The following is a 27,312-nucleotide window of genomic DNA, read 5'->3' as shown; positions in this document are numbered from 1 at the left end:
CTTCCATCTTTTACCCCTTCTCTCCTTGCTCACTCTTCTCCAGGTACACTGGCCCTTTTGCTGTTCCTTAGAGACGCCGAGCACACACCTGCGCAGACCCTCTGCCCTTGCTGCTCCCACTGCCTGGAGCCCGATCCTCTCCCTCACTTCTCTCCTCCGCGGCCTTCCCTGAGCCCCTACCTAAAATAGCATGCCACTCTCTTAGGTTTCTCTAGTTGCTTTTTTTTTTTTTTTCCTAATAGCATTTACTGTTACTTAATTTATTTATTGTCTAGCTCTCCAACTAGAAAGTAAGCTCCAAAGGCAAAGTCTTTGTTATATTGGCTGGCAAAATATAGGTGCACAAGAGTCATGGTAAAATGGATGAACAAAAGGGAGGAGAATAGGGAAGGACACATGGATGGGCTGGAAGTGGAAGGATTGATAGTGTAGAGCATTTTCTTGGCTAAGGCAGATGGGAGTTCATCTTCTGAAAAGAGAGAGGGATGCATGGCCTGGAGCCTTTTGGAGTTGAATACAGAATTACAGAGCAGGCTACATTTAGCAGGAGAAATAGAGAGATTGTGAAGTGAAGGATTTTCTTGTTTGTCTGTTTTTTGGGTTTTTTATTATTATTGAAAGAATGAAAATGCTCAAATAATGATTGAAATGGTGAATGTACAACTACGTGATTATACAAAATATCATTGATTGTACACTTTGGACGGATAGTATGCTTTATTAATATGTATTGCTAAAATTGATTGTTTAAAAAAAATTATATGGGGTGGAGAGACTCAATGAAAGACAGGATGGGGGTGAAGAAAGAAAATGAAGTCTGGAAGGGAGAAAATGACTCAAGAGCCAAACATGAGTGGTACAGAGTTTGAGGGAATGGAGCCAAAGCATAGGTGCACGGACAAGCTTCTTTGGTTTCATGTGTTTGTGATTGAAAAAAATAAAAATTAAAAAAGCTCTTAACATAAACATACCTGCTATTTGGCAGCAGGGAATTCTCATTTGGCTAAAAGGGAGTTTCAGGACATTTTGCCAGCTGCTGTCCCTTTCCCCCTCCCTCCCTCCAGCAGGGCATTTTTGAAAACTGTCAGGAAAGAAAGAAACTGGACCATCTTACTCCTAGTCTTCTCTCCTTGCTTCTCTTTCCATTGACTCATTTTATTAATAAACCAGGGTTGCCAAGGCTTATGGTAGATAAAATTATGTGCAGCTGTTTCCAGGTGGCAACAAGACAGGAGTTCGTTCATTGGTTTACTGACCAATATCCAGGAATCCAGGATTCTTTTTCTAGATGGCTGTGGGTCATACTTTAGGTTGTTTCTGAGATTTCTCTCTGTGCAAGAAAATAATGAAAGCCAGTGGACCATGAGATAGGGTTTTTTTTTTTTTTTTTTTTTTTTTTTGGTGTGCTTTTGTGCAAAATAGTTCCTTTATGAGGTACAGGTTGCTGAAAAAGGACTCTTGCTTTCCACATATGTTCTTAATTTCAGGATTATAATTTCATTTATTTTTATTAAAATACTCAGAGTTAACATTTTCCAAACTGATCTCTTCCTGCAGCTTGATTCACGTATGGTCTTCTCCATCCTTTAGGACAAAAGCCTTGGAATTACCCTTGACTCCTCTCCTCTTATACTCCACATCTAATCTGTGAGGAAATTCTGTGGGTTCAGCCTTCGAAATAGATCCAGAATCTGACCACTCTTTTTTTTTTTTTTTTTTTTTTTTACCACATCCACTATTTACTTCCCTTGCCCAAGTCACTTTCATCTGTTGCCTGAATTATTGCAAAACCTTCCTAGAGTTCCTCTGCTAACCCTTCAGTCTATTTTCAGAGCAGCCAGAGCCACCCCAAGAAAATCTGAGTCAGATATTACTCCTTTCGAAACCTTTTCACCCAGAGTAAAAGCCAAAGTCCTCACAGCAGCCCACAGGTCCCTGCATTATCTGGCCTAATGTCATTCTGCCCACATCTCCTTTATTTTTATTTTATTTTTAATTTATTTCTCTCCCCTTCCCCCGTTGTCTGCTCTCTGTGTCCATTCGCTGCGTGTTCCTCTGTGTCTGCTTGCATTCCTGCCAGCAGCACGGGGAATCTGTCTCTTTTTTTTTGCACCATCTTGCTGTGTCACCTCTCCGTGGGCGGGGCACCACTCCTGGGTGGGCTGCGCTTTATTCGCAAGGGGCGGCTCTCCTTGTGGGGTGCACCCCTTGTGCATGGGGCATCCCTAAACGGGGGACGCCCCTGTGTGGCAGGGCACTCCTTGAGCGCCGCAGCCCTGCGCGTGGGCCAGCTCACCACGTGGGCCGGGAGGCCCTGGGTTTGAACCCTGGACCTCCCATGGGGTAGGCGGGCGCTCTGTCAGTTGAGCCACAGCCAGCCCCATGCCCTCACCTCCTTCCACCGGGCCCTCCGCGGGGCTACCCCCTTGCGGGTGCTCAGATGCCCGGGGCGTGCTGCGGCCGCAGGCTCAGCGCGGCTCCCCCACCGTCCGGCACGTGGCTCACCCCTTCCTCTCCTTCCTGGGGGTGTGCTCATCTCCCCTCAGGACGCCTGCCTAGACCGCCCTGTACAGCCGCACGCCCCCCCTCCTCGTCCCTGCACCCTCTTCTACTTTTCCCTATATTGAGTAGTAGCTGTAATTACTCACAGTAGAATATTCAGGTTTTGGTTTTATTATCATCCAATTTTTGTCCTGTTCATTAATGCGTCCTCAGCACTGAGAATACTCGGCCTGTGGTGGGTGCTTGAGGAATGCTTTCTGGACAGGTGAGGGGATGAATTCTCATTACTTAACTCCGGATAATCCTCTTAAAAGAGCCAGACGTTAAGGCCGATTTCTTGGAGAACTTTAAATTCTAATGGAATTCACCGTAGCTTGGTATTTACAGATACCATAAAGCAGGATTATGCAATGCGGAGTTTGAGGAAGATTCTGGAAAGGGGTCTGTGGGAGGGTGACCGAGCGCCTCCCCCGGGTCGGAGGCCCGGAAGCCGCGGGTGCCTGCAGAAGGGAGCAGGAGAGAGGAGGGAGCCGACGCCGAGGAACGCGCGCCAGCGGGCAAGAGCGCGGGCGCGAGCGCGGGCGCGTGGGCGAAGGAGGAGATAAGACAAATCTTTAAAACCCTAAAAAAAGAAGGCGCTTGCACTGGTGACCTGTTGGGAGCCTCCTGGAGCTGGGTTCTGGCGCGGGTGTCTCCTCGGAGGTGCAGAGGCTGCGGGGCGCGCTGCAGGCCTCGGCTTCCCTCCTGCCGGGGAGGGCAGCGGAGACTGCCCCAGGGCTCAGCGCCCTTCAGAGGCGAAGGCCGGGGCACCGCCGGGCGGCGGAAACGAGCTTGAAATGCTGCGCCACACGCTCTTCATCTTTAAAAAATGTCATTATATAAAGTAACACAGGAGTTTTAAATCCCAAGTAGGGCAGAGGCTAACAACTCGAGAGTCCCTCAACCCCGGAACTCGGCGAGGGCGCTGCAGGTGGAAACTCCACCACCAAGAGCTCCGTGTTGCCGGGGCTGAGCCTGGGGGCCCGGGGGGCACGGGGATCCGCGGACTCGGGGGGCAGGGGGGCCGAACCCCGCGGCCAGGCTCGGGCAGCCCCGTGCCGCCCGCGCGCCTGCTTTTTCGTCACCTTTCGGCTCGCAGGCGCTCACCCGAGAGCGAAGCCGGGCTCGCCGGGCACCCGCCCCAGGCGCGCTCCCGACACCTCCCCTGCGAGCTCGCGCCCTCCCCTCTTCAGGTGCGCCGCGCACCCGCGGGGCGGGGCTCGGCGCGGGGCGGGGCTCGGCGCGGGGCGGGGCTCGGCGCGGGGCGGGGCTCGGCGCGGGGCGGGGCTCGGCGCGGGGCGGGGCCGCGGGGCCAGTCGGCGTCAGCGCGGAGGAGCGAGCCGCGGCGGTCGCGAGCGCGGAGCGGACAAAGCGGCGTCGGGGGCCGGCGGGGGGCTTCGCCCGGGCTAGGCCAGGGCTCGGAGGCGCCGCAGGCCGCGGGCAGGGGCTCCTCGGCCCCGGGTGCAGCTCGGCGCCCCGTCGCCCCGCAACAGGTCCGCGGCCTCCGGGCGGCCCCGCCCCGCCCCCCGCGCGCGGCCCCCGGGTGGCCTCCCCTGGGCCTGGGGCTGCGGTCCGGCCCGCGCCGGTGCGCTTCGGGTCCAAGATGATGCCGGTAAGCGGCGGGCCGGGCGGGGCCGGGCCTGCGCCGGGAGGAGCGCGTCGGGCCGTCGAGCGCCGCCCGCGGCCGAGTTAGGGAGGGCGGCTGCCCCCGGCCCCCGGCCCCGACTCTCCGGCCCCCGGCGCGGGAGCAGGCCCGGGCTGCCGGGGTGCGGGCGGCGGGCCCGGGTCTCCGGCCGGCTCCGGAGCGCCTGCTGGGAGGTGGGCGCGGGGGCTGCCCGCTCCCTTGGGCTTTCCGCGGGGAGGCGCGCGCCGCCCCCCGCCGCCCCCCGCCGCCCCCCGCGCCTCCGTCCCGCCCGCCGCGGCGCCCTGCCGAAGCGGGCGCTGGTAGGAAACTCCAGAAGTTGTGGGTGCGGGCCGTGGCTGCGAGCGGGCGCTGGGCGGGCTCGCGGGGCGCCGCGGGGACCCCGGCCGCGGCGGGGAGGGTCTGCCCCGGCCCGCGCGCGGCGCAGCGCCGTCTGCAGACGCGAGCCCCGCCGTGCTGCTGCTGCCCCCGGGCGGCTCCTGCAGGCCTCCCGCGTCTTCCCGGGTTTCGCGTGCTCACACTGTTGTACTTTATGAAAACCTGTGGAGCAGGGGCGGGCGAGTTGGGTTCCTTTGCAGTCACAGACACTGGGGATAATGGGCTGCTCTCTGGCCCTCTTCTCGTTCGTCGGAGGGCCTCCTGAACTTCCACAAACACACTTAAAAATATTTTTTTAAAAGAGGATATTTAGATCACGTAAATGTTGCATAAAGGCACATGCACTCTTAATCTATCTGAGTTGGTAGACTGGGTTCAGGTAGTTCGAAAGCGTCAGGGACATATATTCTACTTAGTTATTAGAATGGATAGTATGGAGAAGGGGACAAGATTTTGCTGTTAAACTTTTTGTTGGGCTTTAAATTTCCTTCACATCACCTTTGTAGGTAGTCTGTGGCGTTTTCCTAGAAATAGGCGGCGGAGAGCAGGTGCTGCTTGCTGCAGAATGGTTTCTCCCTCAAGATGCCTTCAGTGCGGAGGTGCCCTTTAGGCTTTCTCGCAGCCTACCGACCCCCAGCGCGGGGTGGTGGCACCCGCACCAGCTCCCAAGCCGCAGGGATTCCTCAGGATTTGCTCAGCTTCTGTTGCCGTAGACTTTTTTTTTGAATAATGATTTGTCTCTGTGTTTCATCTTTAAAATGGGGGTGGTAGTGCCAGTTTCTTAGGCTGGCTGTGAGAATTAGCGTTACTGTTTAAAAGAAGTAGTCCAGTGTCTCCCTTGGAGTAAGCAGGTGGTAGACAGGGACCTCCTGAATTTGGGTAAGCTGGATATTCTTAGGCCTGTTACACAAAAATGGAAGCAATTTTTCACGTTGTGACTACGTGTTTTATGAGTCTTTATCTTGTGAACTTTTGAGTACTTGAAAAAAAACTGTTTTCTTAAATGCAGTTCACAGCCTTAGCTTTTAATGTGCTTGGGTTTTTATTCCAATATGAGTGAGGTTGTGTTGTGTTTTTTTATTTTATGATATTCAAACAATTTATCAGGAAGAGAGCTAGGCTTAAAATGAAAAAATGAATAGTCTCAGAATGTAGAGAGTTGCCTAGGTTTACTTTTTAAGGCATTTTAAAGGAAAGAGTTTGCTATTTAAACTGCATTATGTTAAAAGTGTGCAAATAAATTGTGTTCATGGTTTTTTCCCACCAAGTGACAGCAGATCGAGTGATTTCTCTTTCATTTGGAACACGAAGTGATAATTGGACCCAGATCCAGAAGTGGTAGATGCGTTTTAGTAGGCTAACTAAAAATAGGTAGACTAGCACTGGGGATCACTATAGAGGTAATGACAGGGTACTGCAGAAATGGGTGTGATAATTACACTCATCTTCAGATACCTGCCATGGTTAGTGTCTCTAGGTCTAAGATATTTGTACAACTTGATGAGGAGAAGCTGATTAATCTTTCATACTTGGCTCCTTTTTATTTTTATTTTTTAAAGGAGGAGTCATTTGCAATTTGCGGCTTTTAGTGAGCCATTGTCAGTGTATTTGATTAGCAAATATAGGGAAGTAATTATTACAAGCAAAAATTTCCAGCCATTTAAAAATTATACCAGATATCTTTATTCATTGCTTTCATTTTGTGAATTGTTATATTCAAACAAAAATGTATTTTTGTGAAAGAGCTTATTAGCTAACTCTAGAAGCATTCACTGCTCTTTTCACATACAGTTTTATAAAAATTTCTGTTTGTACGAACTGCCAAAATGGTAAGTTTAAAAAGTCTTACCCAAAACACACGGTGCTTGGCCGTGGCCTGTGACAGGCCAGAGGGCTTGAATTTGCCTGTCTTGGGGGAAGCCCACGTTGGCTCCTGTGCTGGGCTGTGACGGGCGCGTACCGGATCTATGCTCTTCAGTCTGGAGCCACCAGCGCATGCGCCCCTGCGCTTGAGATGCGGCTATGGGACTGGGCTGAATTTTAGGATACTGTAGTTTTAACTGAAGTTCGGTAGCCACATGTGCCTGGTAGCTACTGTACTGACCATATGGTCAGTTTGACAGAGTAGGACAAAGAATAACTTTACTTTTGAACTGCCTATTTTCAGCTTCATGTTTACATTCACAGTCTAAAAATGAAATAGCAGTGGAGTGTTTATCTAAAATGTTTTGGAGGGTGGGTTTTCTGATGAATTTAGCATTCTTTTTAACCGAATGTCATCATATAACCCTTATACAGATAATATTTTCAAGACAATAATAGCTTATTTAAAGTTAAATTGAACTGATTATGCGTTAATTTTTAAACTTGTGACATTTTGTCTTTCCAGTTTTTCCATGATGCTGTAAAATAACATCTGACTGTTTGGGCTTCTAGTTTTGGGAGTCTAGGACTAAAAGTGGGATATTACATTATCTCTAAAGAAGCTTGACACCTGGTCAGTAGGGTTTATATCTTTCTAAAGGTAACTGTGCATCTCCACAGACTCACAGCTTAGATCTGCCTAAATACTTGTATTTTTTTTCATGTAAAAGTATGTTTTTGCACTTTCTCCCAACTGAAATTGTTTTGAAATAAAAAACTCTTCAAGTTACAGTTTTGGAACATGAGGTTTATATCATTATACCATATGCTAAAAGAATTCTTTCTTGTTAAGTACTAATGTAGCGAGCAAGTTAGCTTAGGTCAGTTTTTATTCCTGTGTAAAATTTAGGGTAGATTCTCTGTATATCTTTTCTCACTTCAAAAATGTGCAAAATATCTCACATTTTATGTGTTGTAGAGAGGTTTGTTGCCTTGTGATTCTTTAAAGAAAATTAAAACAAGTATACACCTGTTTACATTAAAAAATTAAAGAGAATGTATTTATCTGGAAGGGACGTTGAGGGTCATTTATTCATACACTGCTGCTGGGAAGAATGTTTTCACTCCCTTCCCCCAACCCTTCCCCTCCATCAGCAACCAGCGAAACCCAAACCAAACCTTTCTTTTCTGGAGCTTTTAAGGAATGCTGTAGACCCCTATCTCTCATGGTAGGCTGCTGCTGTGTGGCGCTCCTTAAAAAAGCCTTTGGATAATACTTTTGAAGCAGGTCAGATCTTTCTGTGATTTCAGTAGCTTTCCTGCCTTTCTGTTGCCTTCCATCCTAGCCGTTTCATCACCGTGTCCAGTGGATCCTCTCCAGCCCCTCGGGCCCTCCTCCTGATTTACTCTTCTCTCGCCTGGGCGGTTGTAATCCTCTCCTTATTTATTTTCCTCTTTACTGTTCCCAGCCCCTTTGATCCATTCAACCTAGCGCTTCCATCGTGGTCTTTCTGAAATACAAATCCGTCTCGTCCCCCTCTAGAATTCTCTAAGACTGACTTCTGTTACTACAGCATAAATTATAAACCCTTAGTCAGATAGAAAGTTTGTTTGTTGTCTAGCTCAGTGGATTTCAGTCTTTCTGTGTCAGTGATACGCTTTCATTCCAGAACTTTTAACCAGACTGGAATGGTTCAAAAGACTCAAAACCTGAAGTAAGTCGGCGTTTAAACCCAGCCCCCGCTGTGAGTGCTGGTCACCGCTGGGCGGGCCGGGTGAAAGCACCCAGCGGGGAAACGCAGCTCCCGGGCTCCTGGGCAGGCCGCAGGGGCTCGGGGCCCGGGGCCCGGGGCCCGGGACGGCCCTCTCGGCTCGCGGCTCCTTCCACCCGTCACCCGCTGTGTGCCGTCGACCCGGCCGTGGCTGCTCGCCGCGACTTGCAGGAAACCAGTTTTCCCAGCTGGAAGTTTCTGTGGCACGCGTGGCTCACGGGTTGAGAATTGCACTGCTGCTCCTTGCTTGGCCAGCCTTTGCGCCCAGCCCGCCCGGGACGCAGTTGCAGCCCCCAGGGCTTTCTCAGGCCTCCTGCCCTCCTCACGGAGGGCTCTGCAGCTGCGGGCTCTACCTCCTCCTGCTGGGCTCGCTCGCCTTTCGGTTTCGCCCGCTTGGTTTCTCTCGGGTGGTAACCCTCTGAGGCCCTTCCTGCTCCTGTTTTCCTGTTCTCTCTGGACGCCACGTGCACCTCCACGAGGAAGTTCTCGCAGTGACTGTGATTAGTGCCTCTGCCACGTCTGGTAAGCTCTGTGAGGGTGTCACCGTGCCTTTTCATTTCCTCCTTGTTCTGGCACTTAACAGGTTTGACACGTAGTAGGGATTAGTAATTCTGTTTTGGTGAATAAGTGAATATTCTTATTTTTGATGTTTTTTGGTGTGTGGGTGAGGATAGGTTTTGGCCATTTAAATCCAGGCCCATTACTGACTATGAGCTCTCAAAGACTTGCACAAGGGAGGAGCACTCCTTAAAATGGAGGAGAACGTCTGTAGCCAAGTACAAGGCAAAAGGAAAGAACTGAAAGCAGTGGATTAGTTGTCCTCACATCATCATCAGTGAATCATAAAAATATTGCGAATAAAAGTAAAAAAGTGAAATATGTAATAGTGTCTTCATATACAGTAAAACACGTTCACACAAAGCAACAGTGCTCATGTTAGAAGACATAGCCAGCGTTAAACATATAGAATGGTTTGAAAGGAGGAGAAAGGAATTAGCGTGTTAATATATATATTTTTTAGTTCTTTTATTTATCATTTATTTATGATAGATATTGAAAGTAGCGTAGCCTCAGGTGGATTGCTTTGGAGGATGTTTCGGAGTTTCAAACATATCTAGATTAGGCCTTATGCATAGGTGAAAAGAAAGATTTCCTAAGTTAACCCCAAATAAGCAGAATGTTTTGTTTTCTTCTGAGACATTGTCTGGCTTTGAGAAAGCTTAAAGTAATATTGTGTGTTTATGCATTAATAATTCTTTTTTTTTTAAGATTTCTTTCTCTCCCCTTCTGCCTGTTTTCTGCTCTCTGTGTCCATTCACTGTGTGTTCTGCGTCTGCTTGCATTATCCGTTGGCACTGGGGAATCGTGTCTCTTTTTTGTTGCATCATCTTGCTGCATCATCTCTCTGTGTGTACGGCACCACTCCTGGGCAGGCTGCACTTTTTTCACGCTCCTTACGGGGTGCACTCCTTGCATGTGGGGCTCCCCTACCCGGGGGCGCCCCTGCGCGGCAGGGCACTCCTTGTGTGCTGCAGCACTGCACATGGGCCAGCTCACCATATGGGCCAGGAGGCCTGGGGTTTGAACCCTAGACCCTCCATATGGTAGATGGATGCTCTGTCAGTTGAGCCACATCCACTTCCCCATAAACATTTCTTGATGCCTCACCAAGTGCATGCTGTTTGTCAAGTTCTAGTCTGTTCATTTCCCCTCTTCCATGGAACTTTGAATATCTGAATCACAGTAGTAGTTCAGTTGATCAAATATGTATGGAAGATGTGCTATGTGTAAGATACCGAACTAAGATTTTTGAGGGGTTGGGATATGATGGAAGTGAAAAACTGGGAGGAATCATTTAAGGACCAAAAGCCCTTGCCCAAAGGAATTTTTAGATAAGTAAGATAAGAGAGATATAAACAGCTACAGTGTGAGCAGTTGTAGAAGAGGCAAAGCAAAAGTTTACTTTTGACTGGAGATGGGGATGATGAAAGTGAGAATGGAGGATGTTTTATGGTCTTTATTCTAGAAGGAGGAGGATGATTTCAACAGTAAAGGACGTGGTGTGGGGAGCAGGAGAGCTACTCCAGGGAGAGGAGGGAGGAAGGTGTGAGTATTTTACATTTCTTAATTTGGTGATTTGAGGCTGTAACTCTGGAGTAGATGATTTAAAGTAAGCTTTAGCTCTTTATCATAATTGAATGGAAATTCTCTGAAATTAAAGAATATGCAAAAATTAAGTACCAGTGTGTACAGATCAATACTGTTTTGATGATTTCATTGGGTTAACTTGGTGTGATAATGGCTGATACATATACTGTATTTAATTGTATGACTGTATACCGTTGCTGTCTGTTAGTGAAACAGGTCCTGCTGTGCGTTATTGGCAGCACAGTGCTCAGAACCCCAGCTGCGCGTTTCCTCTCGGTGTAGAACTCTAGTGCAGCAGGCCTCCAGCTGCAGTGTGCGTGCTGGGCCCCCTGCAGGGCTTTGGATCCAGGAGGGGCCCAGACCTCCTGTCTCTGAGGAGGTCCCCGGTGACGCTGACAGTGGTGGCCTGGGGACCACCTGAGAGCCGTCCTCGTGACTTTTCCCTTACAGTAGAGCCCACACTTGTTCTTGACCCCCCAGGCCCTGTGTCAGCCAGGCCCGGTCACCCCTCGCCGCCCGCCTTCCCGACGCCCTGGGCCTTTCTGGTCAGAGGAGGCCGACTCTTGCTTGCAGGCTTTGCCTGGCACGTTCCTCCTTGGTGCTCAAGGAGCGCCTTCGTCCCCAGCTCAGATGCCCCTTTCTCCAGAGACGGCTTTCCTCACTGTGATGGCCGTCTTCCCCTGGTCACCTTCATATTCTCTGCCTCATCACTTTCTGTGGTCATTTGTGTATTGTCAGTTTCTTCTCCCTGCTGAAAAGAATGTAGGCTTTTTCACTACAAAAGCTGTAGTCCAATACCTGTTTGCGTGGCTGTGACTAAAGACTAGTTTTAAGCCCTGGGGAGGACTTATGCCGCTCATTTTACAGATTGCTCCTTTTTCTTTAAGGAAACCTTTTTTTTCATACTTTTTTTCTCTTTGGGAAACATAAGGGATTTGAGTTTTTATAAACAAACACTTAAGTGAAGGTGTTACTGCAAAGCTTAATTTTCTTCCTATGGGAAGGACATCTTATACTCTTGGTTCCTTTTTTTCCTGTGTAGAACTTCACATGATTTTTTTTAATCAAAAAATGAATTTTGGCCTTTGTCACAAAATAAATTTCTCATAAGTGCCCTAGTTACTTCTTTGTATTTCTTCTTGAAAAAGTCTTCCAAATTTTAATTTGAAATAATTCCTCTTTGAAAAATGAATTATTCTTAGGTCAATAATACAGTGACTACAAGTCCTTTACTATAAATGGAACTCTTAAAAATTTTTTTTATAATATTTACTTTTTTATTACCCACTATTTTTTAAATAAAAATTATCTGTGGCTTTGGATCTTGGAAGGGCAAGGCTTCATTCAGATATGACTTTAGTATAGATTTCTTTGCAGTGTTTAGAGGTTCTCTGACACCACTTAATATAAAGTGATTTCACTTTGTATGAACCTTATTTATCTTCAGATTAATCACATTTACCATTTTTAAATTTTTTAAAAAGATTCATTTATTCATTTATTTCTCTCCCCCCCCCCCAGTTGTCTGCTCTCTGTGTCCATTTGCTGTGTGTTTTTCTGTGACTGCTTCTATCCTTATCAGCGGCACCAGGAATCTGTTTCTTTTTGTTGCGTCACCTTGTTGTGTCAGCTCTCTGTGCTTGCGGCACCATTCCTGGGCAGGCTGCACTTTCTTTCGCGCTGGGCGGCTCTCCTTACGGGGCGCACTCCTTGCGCGTGGGGCTCCCCTATGCGGGGGACACTCCTGCGTGGCAGGGCACTCCTTGCGTGCATCAGCACTGTGCATGGGCCAGCTCCACACCGGTCAAGGAGGCCCAGGGTTTGAACCGCGGACCTCCCATGTGGTAGACGGACACCCTAACCACTGGGCCAAGTCCATGTCCCACATTTACCATTTTTAGTGAAATATTTTTTCACATTCTTTATAGTTTATATTTGCTAAGTGTACTTTTAATTGTACATTATTGTGAAAGTATGTTAATATTGAGGGTCTAAAAATTTAGGTGTTCTCTCTACTCTCAATACCTCTGATTTCCTTTCTTTTGTATCCCATTCAAGTCAGTTCATATGAACCTATGTGTTAAGTGGTTATAGCCTGCAACTTAGTATTATTCTGTTTTATAAGTTATTCTTAGTTTTTTTCTAACACGCTACCCTTGCAATGGTTAACATACTGTACTTATTTAGTTGATAGCTGGGTCATTGTTCTTTCAACACATGTGTCAGAACTTAGGCACTTACTTTTAACTGTTCTTTGCTGCTAGATCTTGATTTTTCCATTTCTTGCTATTTATAGATCTAAAACTGTAGTGAAAATTTTCTGGCATTTGGGGTTTTCCTTAAGTTCAGCTAATTCTTTGGGATAAATTCCTAAAAGTAAGGTCATGAAATACAGATAATTTTTCTGGCATTTGATATATGGTCCATTTTACTTTCCAAACAGGATTTTTAACAATTTAAAGTACCTCTGTCTTTTCTGTCATTAAGTGACTCACATCTGTGTTGCAGCTTATCTTTTAATAGAAGACCAATTTAATTATAACTCTCTTGTTTGTTTGCATAAAGAATTTGTTGTGATAAAATACATATAACGTAAAATTGGCCATTTAACCTCATTTAAATTTACATTTATTTCCTCCATGTGTTACCATTTGTATTCACTTGTATGGTCTTTTATATCCTCTTCTCTTAAATATGCTTTAGAGCTTAGTCTATTGTTTATTGATTATTCTCTCTCTCTTATTTGTTTACCATTGTTTTAAGGCATGTGTGGCTCATGCCTTAAAACAATGAAGTTCCTGATTTACCAGTTGGAAAGAAGTTAACATTTGATCACTGCGAAGGGCTGATATATTTTTCTATCAAGGGAATAAAAGGCATGTACTCTGTCGCCATTAAAGCTAAACGTGAGCATTTCCAGAGGCCCCAGTTTTTATTTTCCTTGTAGTATGGGTGCATCTGTAAAGGCTTAGGTGTTATTTTAATCTGATTATTGTTACACTCTTTTTGGTGAAAATAATTTACCTCAGAGAATCCCAGGAACACATTTCCATCTTGAGTCAGTGAGAATAATCGTTTCTCACAGTAGTGTCCCAGAGAATTAAAAAAAATTAATTTCATTATTTTTTTGGTTAGAGAAGTTGAAGGTTTACAGAAATAACGTGCATTAAATACATAAAATGCAGGGTTCCCAGATATCACCCTATTATTAAACCTTTCATTAGTGAGGTGCGTTTTTTATAATTCACAAAAGAACATTTATATGGCTACTCTTTACTCTAGTCCACTGTTTACAACAGGGTTCTAAAATTTCCCCTTTTCACCACATCCACATACATAAATTCAGTGCTGTTAAATACATTCACAATGTTTTGCTGCTATCACCACTCTTCCCTACCAAAACTTTTCCATCCTCTGCAATAGAAATGCTGTACGGGTCTATTTCTGAACTCTGGTTCCATAGTCTGTCTTTTCTTGTGTCAGTACCACACTGCTTTGATTGCTGTAGCTTTGTAGTACGTATTAAAATTGGCAAGTGTGAGTCCTCCAACTCTGTTCTTCTTTTTCAAGATAGTTTTTAATGACATTTAGTTCACTGCTGTGCTTGCAATCCCCCAGTAGCCTTCTTTCCTTTCTTTGTTTAAAATTGAGATATGATTCACATCACCATTTTAAAGTATGCAGTTGAGGGGTTTTGGCATTCACAGCCATCAGCACTAATTTCAGAACATTTTCATCACCCCCAAAAGAAACTTTGTATCTCTTAGCAGCCCTTCTCCACTGCCCTTCTTCCCAGCCCCTGGCAACCTTGGCTGTTTCTGGGTTTGCCTTCAGTGGCCCCTGAGATTAAAATGCACAGTCCTTGCTGTGGCCTGGTGGTTCTCAGCATCTGGCTTCTGGATCAGCCGAATCTGCCTCAGTCGTGTGGGAGCTTGTGAGAAAAGCAAGTTCTCAGCGCATCCCAGATCTCCTGAGTCCACTGGAGCAGCCCGTGTTTGGGAATCACTGGCCTGTGGAGTCGTGTACGCTGTGCCTTCGTTTGCCTCTTCACATAGTCTCCTGTTGTCTTCTCCCCGTGCTCCCTCCGCAGCGGGGGTTTGGAACCTCTCTCCCCGCAGACTGGTCCTAAGTCCACACTCTACCGTCTTATTCAGTAAACACACCCCACCCACACCAACACGTCCCCCAGCAGTAATGTAGTTTTGAATTTTCAGTTCAAGCTCCCGGACCCCCTGACGGCTCCGGGCTCTGTGGCCCGTTAAGGTCCCCCACTCTACAGGACCTTACTCTTCCGCAGGTGGGACAGCCTCGTTCCCTCCTCAGCCTTTGTGTTTGCTCCCTCCGTTTGGGGCATTCTCTTAGACCTTAGACTGAAATGGGGCCGAGCCTCATTTTATTTAGATCCTTGCTCTGACCACTGCACATCTAAAAGACTGCCTCTACTCTCTGTCTTCCTCAGATGAACCCCAAATCGATCCCTCGCCCGCAGCGGGGCCTGCGCCCGCGAGCCCCGGCCTGCAGCAGGGCCTGACTGGGAAGCAGCTGATAAGTGTGTGTTGAACGAGGCGTTGAAGTGCTGTTTGGAACAGCGGGGTGGGCGACACTACCTGATGGGCAGTGGCGCTTGTGGGCTGAAGAGAAAGGAAAAAGAGCTTATTAAGGTTGGTCTGCCGGGAGGCCAAGGGCTCTTGGGAATCTTGGGGTGACAATGAGGGTGTTATTAGAGCAATTCCATTTCTTCAGCCCCCCTTTCTAACGTTGTAGTCTTCATCCTCCCTCCCCATATCCTTTTATTTTTCTTTATGGAATGGTAGAACGTATTCTCCCTGACCTCGTGTTCTGTGCATCCGTCTGTTGTTTGTCTCCGTTAGACTCGAGGCCCGGGAGGGTGGGGATTTGCAGTGCCCACCCCTACATCCGCACTGCCTGGCCGTGGTAGGCACTTGGCAGGCACCTGCCCAGCGAGCGCCAGGTCTTGGCCTCCAGCTCCCTGCTGATTACTTGTACTTGCAAGTTTTTCATAGCCTCCCAGTCTCAGCACCCACAGCTGAGCATGCTATTTTCCAAACCTATTTCTTTCTCATTGTTCCCTGCCTCAGGAAACGCTCCTCTCATCCATCCTTGGTTAAGCTGAGGACCTGGAGGCATCTTTGATTTTTCTTCTTTACCTCCTATACACAGTTAATCACTGGATCCTTTAGATTTTGCTTCTTACCCCTCTCCTTCCTCAGTCTGTCTTCTTTCCACTCTTTTCTGCCTGCCTTGTTTTGGCTTGGATTACCTTCTTGGCCTCTTAAATGGTCTTCTTGCTTCCAGTCTTTCAATCTTGAATCCATTCTCTTCACTCTAGCAAGAGTGAACCTAGGGAAGCAGATGTGGCTCAAGCAATTGGGCTCCCGCCTACCATATGGGAAGTCCAGGGTTTGATTCCTGGGGCCTCCTGGTGAGGGCAAGCTGGCCTGCGCAGGAGTGCTGGCCTGCGTGGAGATCTGGCGTGGCAAGATGGTGCAACAAAGAGACACAGAGGAGAGACAATAAGAGACGCCACAGACCAAGGAGCTGAGGTGGCAGAAGAGATTGAGCACCTCTCTTCCACTCCAGAAGGTCCCAGAGATCTGTTCCTGGAGCCCCCTAAAGAGAAGACAAGCAGACACAGAACACACAGCCAATAGTCACAGAGAGCAGATGGTGAGCATAAAACAATGGGGGGAGGGGAGAAATAAATCTTTTTTTTTTTTTTTTTTTTTCAAAGAATGAGCCTAAAAAGTATAAATCATTTTCCTAGGAAAAAGTAAAAAACTTTGTGTCTTGGGGAACAAATGTGGCTTGAGCAGTTGAGTGCCTGCCTCCCACATGGGAAGTCCCAGATTTGGTTCCCGGTGCCTCCTAAAGAAGACAAACAACGAACAGACATCAAGCAAAAACAACGATCATACAACAAGCAAAAAAAAAGCTAACATGAAGCAATGAGCAAAAACAATGAGCAGGGAGCAGATATGGCCCAGGGAATTGAGTACCAGCCTCCTACAAGGGAGGTGCCAGGTTTGGTTCCTGGTGCCTCCTAAAGAAAAACAGACAGTGAGCAGACAACAAGCAAGAACAGTGAGGAGAGAAGCAAACAGATGAGGGAGCCATCTTGGGGGAAGGATGAGGTAACAGTCTAGTGAAGAATTAGTTAAAAACATAAAAACAGACCAAAAAACCCTTTGTGTCTTATAGAACTGCAGGTTTGACCCAGGCTCATTCCCTATTTCAACTCTTGCCTCTCTAGTTATGCAGGACTTCTTTTCGTTTTTTGAAACTGATTCCTTGCCCTGGACTTTCATATATGTCTACTTCCCTCTAAAACATTCCCTCCGTCATTCACTCTCCTTTTCCACAAACCTGGCAGACATTGCCTGTCCTGTTAGCCAGGGGTCCTCTGACACCTTACCAGAGTTAGTGTGTTGCATTTCCCATTTTAGTAGTGCTCTTCAAATTGCCAGTTCAATGTCTGTCTTAACCTCTATTAATCAGTCAGCCAAAGGGGTGCTGGTGCCAAGTGCCAGCGGTCTGTTGGCATCTATAAAGGGTACTTGGGGTAGAAGTGTGCAGTTAGAAGGCCGTCAGAGTCCAGCCCGAGGTACGGTAGGAGGTCCTTCCTCCCAAATGGCTGCTGCCTCCGAGCGCCGCCCTCCTCCCGCTAGAGGCTCTGTGGCCCGGCTCACTCTTCCCAGCTGCAGGCTGGCGTACAGCGCGTCTCCTCGCGGGCCCCTGGATCCTCTGTTGTGTCTCGGGAGCGCGCTCTCTTTTCTGTGTATCTGCTTCACTCCAGTGAATGTCTGTTTATGTAGCCCTCCACGGGGGCAGGACTACTCCACCCTGCTCACTGGCTGAATCATAATTTAATCAGAGAATCTCGGCTGAATCTAATACAAAGGGTATCACACCCAGAGGAACAGACCAGTTTATCGACATAATCAAGTATCTTTTTTGGAATTCATAAATAGTATCAAACTGCCACAACCACTGTATTGTGACGCTTTATGAAGCAGGACCCTCTATTTTATTCACCATTGTCTCCCTGTGATTTTTTTTTTTTGAGGTACCGGGGCTGGGGATTGAACCTGGGACATAGTATGTGGGAAGCTGGCACTAAACCCACTGAGCCACATAGGCTCCCCTCCCTGTGCTTATCACAGTTTTTGGTTCAGAGAAGGTACTCAAATATTTGTTTAATGAATGAATTGAATAATTTGTTGAATTGAGTTGGAATGAAAAATGGCTGGTCGTTGAATGTGGTATGAAGCTTAGAAAAACCAGGGGGGGATAGGGAGGGATCAGGAAACTGGAGGTGTCATTGAGGACACTGAAGTCTTAAAGACAAATGAGAAGATGAAGGGAATGTGTGGAAGCAGGAATTTTAGTGAGGCAGCTCCAGCGAATGGCACTCATTTTGTCTGTCGTGGAGGAGGGCAGAACAGAAGCAGGATGTTGAAAGACTCAGCACTGAGTCTGAGTAGGGAGAGCGCTGGGGAGCTGCGCCTCCAGGTTCACCCGCCTTGCCGCACCCTGCGTGGTCCGCTGGCTGACTTCTTTAACCTCTGGGAGCAGCTCCTTTGCCTCTGGCAGCTGGCTGAGTCTGTCCAGTGGAAAGTAGTGGAGTATGTAGTAGGTTGGGATGTGCATTCCCCTGCTCCCGCCCTGGGGGGTCGTTGTGGGTGACCGTTTCTAACAGCTCCTCTCGCCTTCGCACCGGCTGTTGCTGCTGGGTCCCCTGCCGCTTTCAGTCCTCGGGTGGGAAAGGCACTCTCTGTGACTGGCCCCAGGATGCTGCGCTAAACCTTGTGACTTCATGCGTCTTACCTTAAACCTTTAAAAAAAATACCCAGTTTGACTTCCTACCAGATATGTTTGTTAAGCAGAAGCTAGATTAATAGGGGAGGTAGATAAGAGTGTCTTGAAAGTCAAGAGAGTTTTCTAGTTTCAAATTCAGATTACCATATGGTTTTTCTTTGTGAACCTGGGCAGATAGGGTGAAGTAAATCTAGGGAAATCAAGAAAGTGGGATTGGGGAAATGAATGGAGATTTATTATAGATGAAAATATGATTATTTTCTCTATCAAAAAGTTATTTTTATTAAAAATGTTACACCAGTCAGCTACACAGTTGCAAATACAAATTTATCTCAGTAAATGTCTATGAAAATTTGTTCTTCAGTTTCCAGACTGTATTTTTATATCACTGGTGGGTAATAAAAAGAAAATAAAATTGAGTTAATTTGAAAAGTTCTAATAAGGAGACTGTCTGTCTTTCCTAATAAGGTAACAGCTGATTCACTGCGTTTGAAAGTAGAGGGAGGACTCCCCACAGCGGGAGAGGCAGTTGAACTTCATCACTTCAACTCTGGAACCTCAGATTTCTATCCACTGATAAACTTTGGGACTCGTTTTTAAAATCGATTTCCTTGGTTTTACTGATGAATAACTTAATAAGGTTCTAAAATGTAGTCAGTCTCCCGATTTTGAAGCAATGCCTTATGCAGCTTGTATTTGCATATTAGATATACATATATAAAACATAAAGACAATGTTTCCCTGTGTTTGGTAATAGTGCGGAGACTAAAATTTGGTACAACTTACATGAAGAGTTATTTAAAAATATATCAGAATTATAAATATGCATATCCTTTGGCCCAACAGATCCACCCCTAGAATTTGTCTTGTAAATGTAATCAGTTAGCAAGAGTATTTTGTATGTACGAGAACAGTCATCATAACTTTGATATTACACTAAAAGATTGCAAACAGTCCAAAAGTTTGTCAATAGGGTACTAACTCAATAAATTATAATACAGCCATACAGGAGAATATGCTGCAGCTCTATATGTACAGATAACGGCATGATTTCTAAGATATTTAGGAGAAACAGACTAGGGGAGGGATATACAAGCATATCTAACTGTGTTGGCAGGGTTTTATTTCTCACACGGAGTGAACACTTTTTTTGGTATTATTTATGCTTTTTAATGTCTTAAATGGTGCATAATAAAAAAAGAAAAGATAAGAATGCAGTATGCTGTTGGCATAAAAACATAGAAAGGTATGCTATATGCTTATGTAGTTAAATGGTTTAAGTAAAAATAATACCTTGTGTATTTAGTGATCAATGCCAAGGAGAAGAGTAAAGCAGGGAAGTTAGGAAATGCGGCTGTGTGGTGGGGTGGGGAAGCATTGGCATTTTAGATAGGATCGCAAGGAAGCGCTCCCTGAGAGGGGGCGTTTGGGTAAAGGCCTGAGGGAGTGGGCAGTGCTGGCACACAGAGGAGAGTGTTTATTCCTCGCGGGGGGCGGGGCAGCCGGGCAGAGGCTCCGAGGCGCTCATGCTGGCGGGTTTGAGGAACTGCAAGGAAGACACTGGTAGAGCAGAGAGAACGGGGGATTAGGAGGAGCCAAAGGCTGGAAGGATGACGGGCAGGTACTGGTATGGGCACCTCACAAGCAGCCTTGGAGAAAGTTGTAAAGGTGTTGGCTTTTGCTGTACAGCACCAAGTAAACACTGAGGCCGAGATCCAGCCCGGCGACAGTGCCTCCCAAAGGTAGGATAATTAATCATTAACGAATCTGGGTTAGAGCCCACATCTCTTGGTAATCCACAGCACTACCACATCGCTGGCCTGGTAAGGAGGATGCCAGTGAAGTACACTTAGTAAAATCGTCCCAGGGCTCGTCTTCACGCGCGAAAGGAAGGCAGAAGTGGGTGGGTCAACTCATGTGCTCACCTTTCATACAGGGTTAGTCCTGTGGTTTCATACAGAGTTAGTCCTGTGGTTTCATACAGGGTTAGTCCTGTGGTTTCATACAGGGTTAGTCCTGTGGTTTCATACAGGGTTAGTCCTGTGGTTTCATACAGTGTTAGTCCTGTGGTTTCATACAGGGTTAGTCCTGTGGTTTCATACAGGGTTAGTCCTGTGGTTTCATACAGGGTTAGTCCTGTGGTTTCATATAGGGTTAGTCCTGTGGTTTCATATAGGGTTAGTCCTGTGGTTTCATGTAGTGTTAGTCCTGTGGTTTCATACAGTGTTAGTCCTGTGGTTTCATGCAGGGTTAGTCCTGTGGTTTCATATAGGGTTAGTCCTGTGGTTTCATATAGGGTTAGTCCTGTGGTTTCATACAGTGTTAGTCCTGTGGTTTCATACAGGGTTAGTACTGTGGTTTTTCTGGGGGGAAAGTGACCTTAAACAGAACACATCTGTCACTATTCTTACTTGTTGTTACACTTTTTTATTTTAAAAGGTTTATTTATTATTTTTACTTATTTATCCCCCTCTTGCCACTTGCTTGCTGTCTGTTCTCTGTGTCCATTTGCTGTGCGTTCTTCTGTGTCTGCTTGTCTCCCTTTTTTGCATCATCTTGCTGCGCCAGCTCTCCACGGGTCCAGGCCAGCCTGCCTTCGCAAGGAGGCCCTGGGACGCGAACCCAGGGCCTCCCAAATGGTAGACAGGAGCCCAATCAGTTGAACCACGGCCGCTTCCCTGTTGTTAAAAAGAAAGAAGCTTCTGGTTTTATAGAAAGCAAAAGACCGGATTTCTATTCAAGTTTTGGGTTATTGTGGTTAAATAGAGTATTTCCTAATATTTTCTTGCCGTAAGTCACAGCTCAAAGAGTAGATCAGAAGAAAAGAATTGTACCTTGACCACCTCATTTTTGTAACCAAGTAGGTCACTTCTCTGAGTCTTTTTCTTCATCTATAAAGAGAAAATGATACCTGCTTTGCTTACCTGAGAGTTGATGTAGATTCCTGAGATAGTGTGTGAATGTTCTTTGAAAGGTGAAGTTTATACAAAGGTGAAGTGCTATTGTCTTACCTAATTGCCTTTTATTTGTTAACACAGTGTGTTTATTATGTATACTCTTTATCAGGTGTATCAGTAATTTATCAAACACCTCTAAGTCTGATATTTCCAAGGAAAACAGTTGCCATTTTTGAACTTGAGGAAGTTTTGGTGATGAGGGGTATGGAGGAGAGAAGTACTGTTTAATGCTGACGTGTAAATTCATTATGTGTCTCATTAAATATGCTATATATTTTGGCCAGAGCAAGTAGTAAGGTGAAATTCTGTGAACTTTTTACTCTTTTTTTTTTAGGTACTGGGGACTGGGAATTGAACCAGGACCTTGTATGTGGGAAGCAGGCACTTGACCACTGAGCCACACGGGCCTCTCTGAATAGGTTTTCTTCATTTGTTCGCTTGTTGTTTGGTTTTTGTTTTTTTTTTCAGGAGGCACGGGGAACTGAAGCTGGGGCATCCTATGTGGGAGGTGGGAGCTAGACCACTTGAGCCACGTCCACTCCCTTAATTTTAATCTTTGTTATTTTCTCAAGTGATTTTGCCAGGAGGTTCTGATTTTTGTGTAACAATTTAAAATGCTGTCTCGTTGGCTAAGTTCAGACCCGTAACTCTGTATTTTTGTGTAGTATAATTTATCAGAATGTGAAAATCCTGATATAATTTGCTTGAAAGCTTTTGAGTTCATTTTTGTAAACTACAGTTCCCTCCGCCCCGCGTTTTATTTATAGTTTCCGTAGTACCCACTGTTAGTTTGTGGGTCGTCTTCTGGTTCTGGTCTGTGTCGTCCATGCGTCTGAGTTAAGAGCTCTTGGTTATAAGGTGAGCCTTGGACCAACTTAAGAACCCCTGGTTTTGGGGCGAGGAGGCGCTTTGAGGGCGCTCCCAGGCCAGCCTGCTGTGGAGGGGCTGCTTGTTGTCTGGTGCAGGCCTTCTCTTACCCTGGCCATCCTCGAGGACCCAGTTTCCATCATCATCCCTAATTGCACACCGCCTTTTTACAGAGCAGGTCTAGTGCAGCTTCCTCCGTTCTGGAGTGGTGACAGAAGCTGAAGCCGTGTGACTGTCTCCGTGATAACAGTACTCATTCTGCATTTTTCAGTAGTCTGAAAACCCACACGTTTCCCAGTGTTTAACATGGCGTCATCAGTTACTTTTTATAAAAAGACAGCCGACTGCTTGATTAAGTTTACGGTCCGTAGCTTTCGCATTTTTTCTTTGACCAGAATTATTTTCACAGGATAAATTCTCACAGTGGGATTACTCTTCCAGATTATTTGATATTTACAAAATCCTGATACATATTGACTTGTATCAAGTAGGTTACTCATCGAATTGAATGAACAAAGAGGTTTGCTCATTTATATTGCCATCAACAACTTGTTTGCATTTTCACTCAGTTTTGCCATTGGGATTTAACAAATATTTTTTGTAATTTAACAGGTGGGAAACTTGGATTCTTTATTAGCAATGTTTTTAAGATACACTTTCTATCTTTACTAGGACAAAAACTTTAAATTTTCTACTTATTGACTGGGTTGATGAGTTCTTATGCTTTAAAGTAGGCATTTACTTTAAAATACTTTTGATTTTTATGGGCCATGATGTGAACCAATGTATATGAGGTGCAGAGGTGCCCAAAGATGTACTTACCAAATCCAATGGATGTGTCATGATGATGGGAACGAGTGTTGTTGGGGGGGCGGAGAGGGGGGGTGGGGGGGTGGGGTTGAATGGGACCTCACATATATATTTTTAATGTAATATTATTACAAAGTCAATAAAAAATAAAAAAATTAAAAAAAAATACTTTTGATTTTAAAATATATTTTTTATATATATTTTTTAGACTTATTTATTTATTTATCCCACCCCCACCGCAGATGGTTCTCTTGTCTATCTGCTCATTGCTCACCTTCTCCAGGAGGCACTGGGAACTGAACCCGGGACCTCCCACATGGGAGGCAAGTGCCCAGTGGACTGAGCCACACCCGCTCCCTGCGACTGTGGCATCGGTGGGCTTGTGGCATCCGTTCTTTCCAGCAGGGGCGGTGTCTGCTTGTCTTCTTTTAGGAGGCACCGGGACCTGAGCACAGAACCTTCCATGTGGTTGAGCCACATCTGCTTCCCAAAATATATATTTTTTGAGTAGGGAATGTATGCACATGGTATAAAAATTAGATTTCCCTCCAAATCCTGCCTCCTGCTGTATTGCACACCACCCTCCCTCTAACAAGCAGTACGTGTTATGTTCTCATGTGTCTTTCCAACTAGGGGCTTTGTATAACCCTCATGGAGTAGATAGGAAGATTTGTAGCATGGGTCTGGCATATACTGAAAACTAGTAAGTATTTGGTAAATAACTTGATAAAACTGGACTGGAGGTATTTAATTTGAGTTTTGAGGGACCTGGTGTGACTCTGCTCCAGGGAGAGGGGAAGGGCATCGTGGGAGACTCCAGATCCTTCGTCCCCGCTTGGGCCAGAAGAAAGCCAAGCTGTTGGGTTCTACATTTGGGCTCTTAATGAGCTTTTGTTTGGAGAAGGGACTCTAGGACGAATAAAAAGTGAAAGCCGCTAGTTCCGGTGGTATTGCTAACTGTTGGTTTCTCTTTGTTTCAGATGTTTCTTACGGTGTACCTCAGTAACAGCGAGCAGCACTTCACGGAAGTCCCAGTGACGCCTGAAACCATCTGCAGAGACGTGGTGGACCTGTGCAAAGAGCCTGGCGAGAGCGAGTGCCACTTGGCCGAAGTGTGGTGCGGCTCCGGTATGCGGGCGCCCAGCCTCTGCGGTAGCGAGGCTGTCCTTTGTTCTTGGTTTGTAGAAGTGGCACTATGCGTGAACGCTCAAGTTTCTCCACAGAGGAACTGTAGACTGACATGTCCGTCAGGAGATGGTACTTTCCTTTCAGCTTTGTTGAGACTTACGAGGCCATTTGCTGGATTCTTTTTTTGGAATAAAATGAAGACACCATGGCATAAAAGGTCATGGTGGCTTATGTACCAGGTAGAAGTTTCTGGATGGAAGGATACATGAGGTCAAATGTATCGTACTCCAAAGTATTTTTTGTATGTTTAGGCTTCATTTAATTAGAAATTTGAGACATCCTGTTTTGCTGTCTCTGAGTGTGTGCAGGGTTTGGGAGAACGATTTAAGGCTGGAGGGCTCTAGCAGCGGGAGGCTGTGGTGCATTTACGGCTTATTTTAAGCCTTGGAGTTATTAATCCCTTAGTGCGGTTCTTTGGCACTCTAAAATGAGAAAGGTTGGCTTATCTTTGGCCCGCTAGGAGTTTGTAGATGTGGGAGTAATTTGCATCATTTCTGCCTTGTTCCTACACTGCTTGGGTAAACCCCCACTGTTTCCTTTTTCTCCTGAGGCTGTGAAATGTCCCAGAGCAAGTTACACACTGTGGTAATTGTGTTCACATCGTTCACGATATCTGGCTTCAGCTGAATGAGCCCTCCCTGGGCAGATCCCACCCTTTTATTCACCTTTGATTGACTTTCCTACAATTGCATGTTCCAGAAGGTCTTCTGTACGCTTTCTGCTTTACTTCCTTCTTTTTCCATCCTTACAGGAGCCAGATTAGACCGTTTGTATAAAGCCCAAATGATGTTTTTAAAATAAAAGTTGGGTAACTTCACTTTCTTGCTTAGGAGCCTCTAGGGGCTTTCTCTTCCACTTAGAAAAAAGTCCAAATCTTAGGTCTTGAAGTCCTATAGGTTCATAGTCTTTGTGTCACCCGGTACCATTTCCACAGTTCTGCCCTGGTCCCGCAGCTCTTTCTTTTCCTCAGTGCCCGAAGCTCTCTGCCACCTTGGTGCCTTTGCACTCGCCGCGCCCACAGCCTCTGTTGCTCTCCTTCTCCCTCTTTCCGTTGGTGGCTTCTTCTGCTCATTTGGATTTCATCTAGAATGTGTCTGCTTTGGGAGGCTTGCCCTGAACTCCTTGCTAAAAGCCACCATGTTCTCTGTCATGCCATCACTATGACACATCCCTGTCTGAGGTTTTGTATTTACTAGTTTATTGCCCTTTTAATCCCTCTAGCCTCCAACACACACACTGGAATATAAACTCCCTAAGAATAGGGACCTTGTCTGTCTTGCTTATTGCTCAAGGAGAGTGCTGATGCCGAGCAGGTGCTTCATAAATATTTACCAAATGACTAAATAAACAGACAGGTCCCTCCTTCCTGCCATGAATTACCTATTTTCATGTTTTACTTAGGTAATTGAAACTGTCTGCAGTGAGCTGCCTCAGCCTCCTTTCTCTCTGAATGCATACCTGCTCTTTTTTCTTACATTTTCTTAGCAGAAGTGCTCGTTCCCTTTGCCAAGGCTTACGTGCCTCCTTGAAATGCTGATTCCACCTGGAGCTCATACAGAGAGGCCTGGGCTAGAGAACTCCCTGCATACTGACTTTGCTCCCAGTACTGAGGCCTGGCCTCGAGAAACCAGGTCTGACTTTTATCTTCCTTGAGCTTTTCGCAGCAGTTCACTCTGACCCTTTGCTCTATGAGAGGTGATCTGGTTCTCTAACATGTTTTGAGTCCTTTATGTAGGGTGTATGTGTAAAAGTTCTAGTACTTTCATTTGATAATAATATCACCATGCCCGCTTCCTTTTGTTAGAATTTGCATGGCATACATTTTTCCATCTTTTCACTTTCAGCCTTTCTGTATCTTCATGTTTTAGGTGTGCCTTTTGAAAATAGCACATATTTGAATTTTTAAAAATCCAGTCTGCTAATGCATGTTAAATCTGGAGCATTTACTCTAATTACATGTAATGTGAATGGTGCTATATTTGAGTGTATATCTACCATTATTTAAAACTTGTATTTTGCAAATGATTATAGAGTCACAGGAAGTTGTGAAAGTAAAGAGGTCCTGTTATCCTTCATCAGGTTTCCTCCCATGGTTACATTTTACACAATTATAGTACAATATCAAATCCAGGAATTTTGTATTAAACAAATGAAAATGTCACTTTATTGCATGCAAGGATTTGTGTAATCACCATAGCAGTTGATAGAGAACTATTCCTCCTGCTGTGCCCATATACTTATACCTGTTTGCCTCTCCCTGAACATCCGTGATCCCTGGCAACCACTGATTTGTACTCCATCTCTCTAGTTTTGCTGTTTTGAGAAAGTTTTGCAAATGAAATCATGCGGTACTTCCTTAAAAACTCAACCATATCGATGCTTATGTATACAATCAATGGTATTTGGTGTAATCACACAGTTGTGCATTCATCACTTCAGTTATTAGAGCATTTGCATTATTCCAATAGTAAAACAGAAAAAACGGGTGGACAGCAAAAGAACGCTACCCCTTAATAGTCACCTCTCAGACTCTCTATGCTAGCCCCTGCTGTACATAGCTGCTATGCTGTTTCTCTCTCTCTAACTTATTTGTCTGTATCTTTTGTATTGGTGGAGTCAAACAATATGTAGTACCTTTTGTCTAGTTCTTTCACTTACTATATTTCCTTTTTTAAAATTTTACACTTAATGGAAGATTATTAATATATTACCATAAACTACTGTCCATATTTTGTTTTGGTTGGTATTTTTTGTTGTTGTTGTTGTTAAAGATTTGTTTACTACACTCCTCCTCCCCTGTTGTCTGCTCTCTGTGTCCATTTGCCGTGTGTTCTTCTGTGTCTGCTTGTATTCTCATTAGGTGGCTCCAGGAACCAATCCTGGGACCTTCCGGAGTGGGAGAGAGGCCCTCATTCTCTTGCGCCTCCTCAGGTTCCTGGTCTGCTGTGTCTCTTATTGCCTCTCCTCTGTGTTTCTTTTTGTTATGTTATCTTGCTGTGCCAGCTCTCCACGTGGGCCTGCATTCTGCTTGGGCCGGCACTCCTGCATGGGCCAGCTCGCCACAAGGGCCAGCTTGCCTTCCCCAGGAGGCCCGGGGTATCGAACCCTGGATCTCCCATGTGGTAGACGGGAGCCCAATTACTTGAGCCGCTTCCGCTTCCGCTTCTGCTTCCTGGTTTGGTTGGCTGTTGGTTTTTTTTTTTTGTAATTTATTGAAGTATATCACTCATACATAAACATAAACAATAAGTGCATAGTAATAGTTGTGAACTTAGGAAACAAATATATATAACATCATACAGGACTCTCA

At 45.8% G+C, this 27,312-nt stretch overlaps 1 protein-coding gene across 7 annotated transcripts in view; it reads left to right on the top strand.

Annotated features, from left to right (window-relative positions):
- Window positions 1–3,870: 3,870 nt before the first annotated feature.
- The window catches only part of TP53BP2 (tumor protein p53 binding protein 2), an 87,960-nt gene continuing 64,518 nt past the window's right edge, over window positions 3,871–27,312 (top strand). The window contains exons 1-4 of one of the 7 annotated variants that reach the window (XM_071207765.1): window positions 3,874–3,940; window positions 14,853–15,005; window positions 15,946–16,032; window positions 23,795–23,942. In XM_071207765.1, coding sequence (XP_071063866.1) covers window positions 14,955–15,005; window positions 15,946–16,032; window positions 23,795–23,942 — 286 coding nt within the window. In that variant the 5' untranslated portion in view covers window positions 3,874–3,940; window positions 14,853–14,954. Of the gene's footprint in view, window positions 4,154–8,197; window positions 8,719–14,852; window positions 15,006–15,945; window positions 16,033–23,794; window positions 23,943–27,312 lie in introns of those variants that run through there. The other 6 variants (XM_058275267.2, XM_058275268.2, XM_058275269.1 and 3 more) reach the window with 6 other exon arrangements.

This window comes from Dasypus novemcinctus, chromosome 13, assembly GCF_030445035.2.
Source record: "Dasypus novemcinctus isolate mDasNov1 chromosome 13, mDasNov1.1.hap2, whole genome shotgun sequence".
Lineage (NCBI taxonomy): Eukaryota > Metazoa > Chordata > Mammalia > Cingulata > Dasypodidae > Dasypus > Dasypus novemcinctus.
Note: the sequence above shows the minus strand (reverse complement) of the source record. Positions and strands in the feature narration are given on the sequence as shown.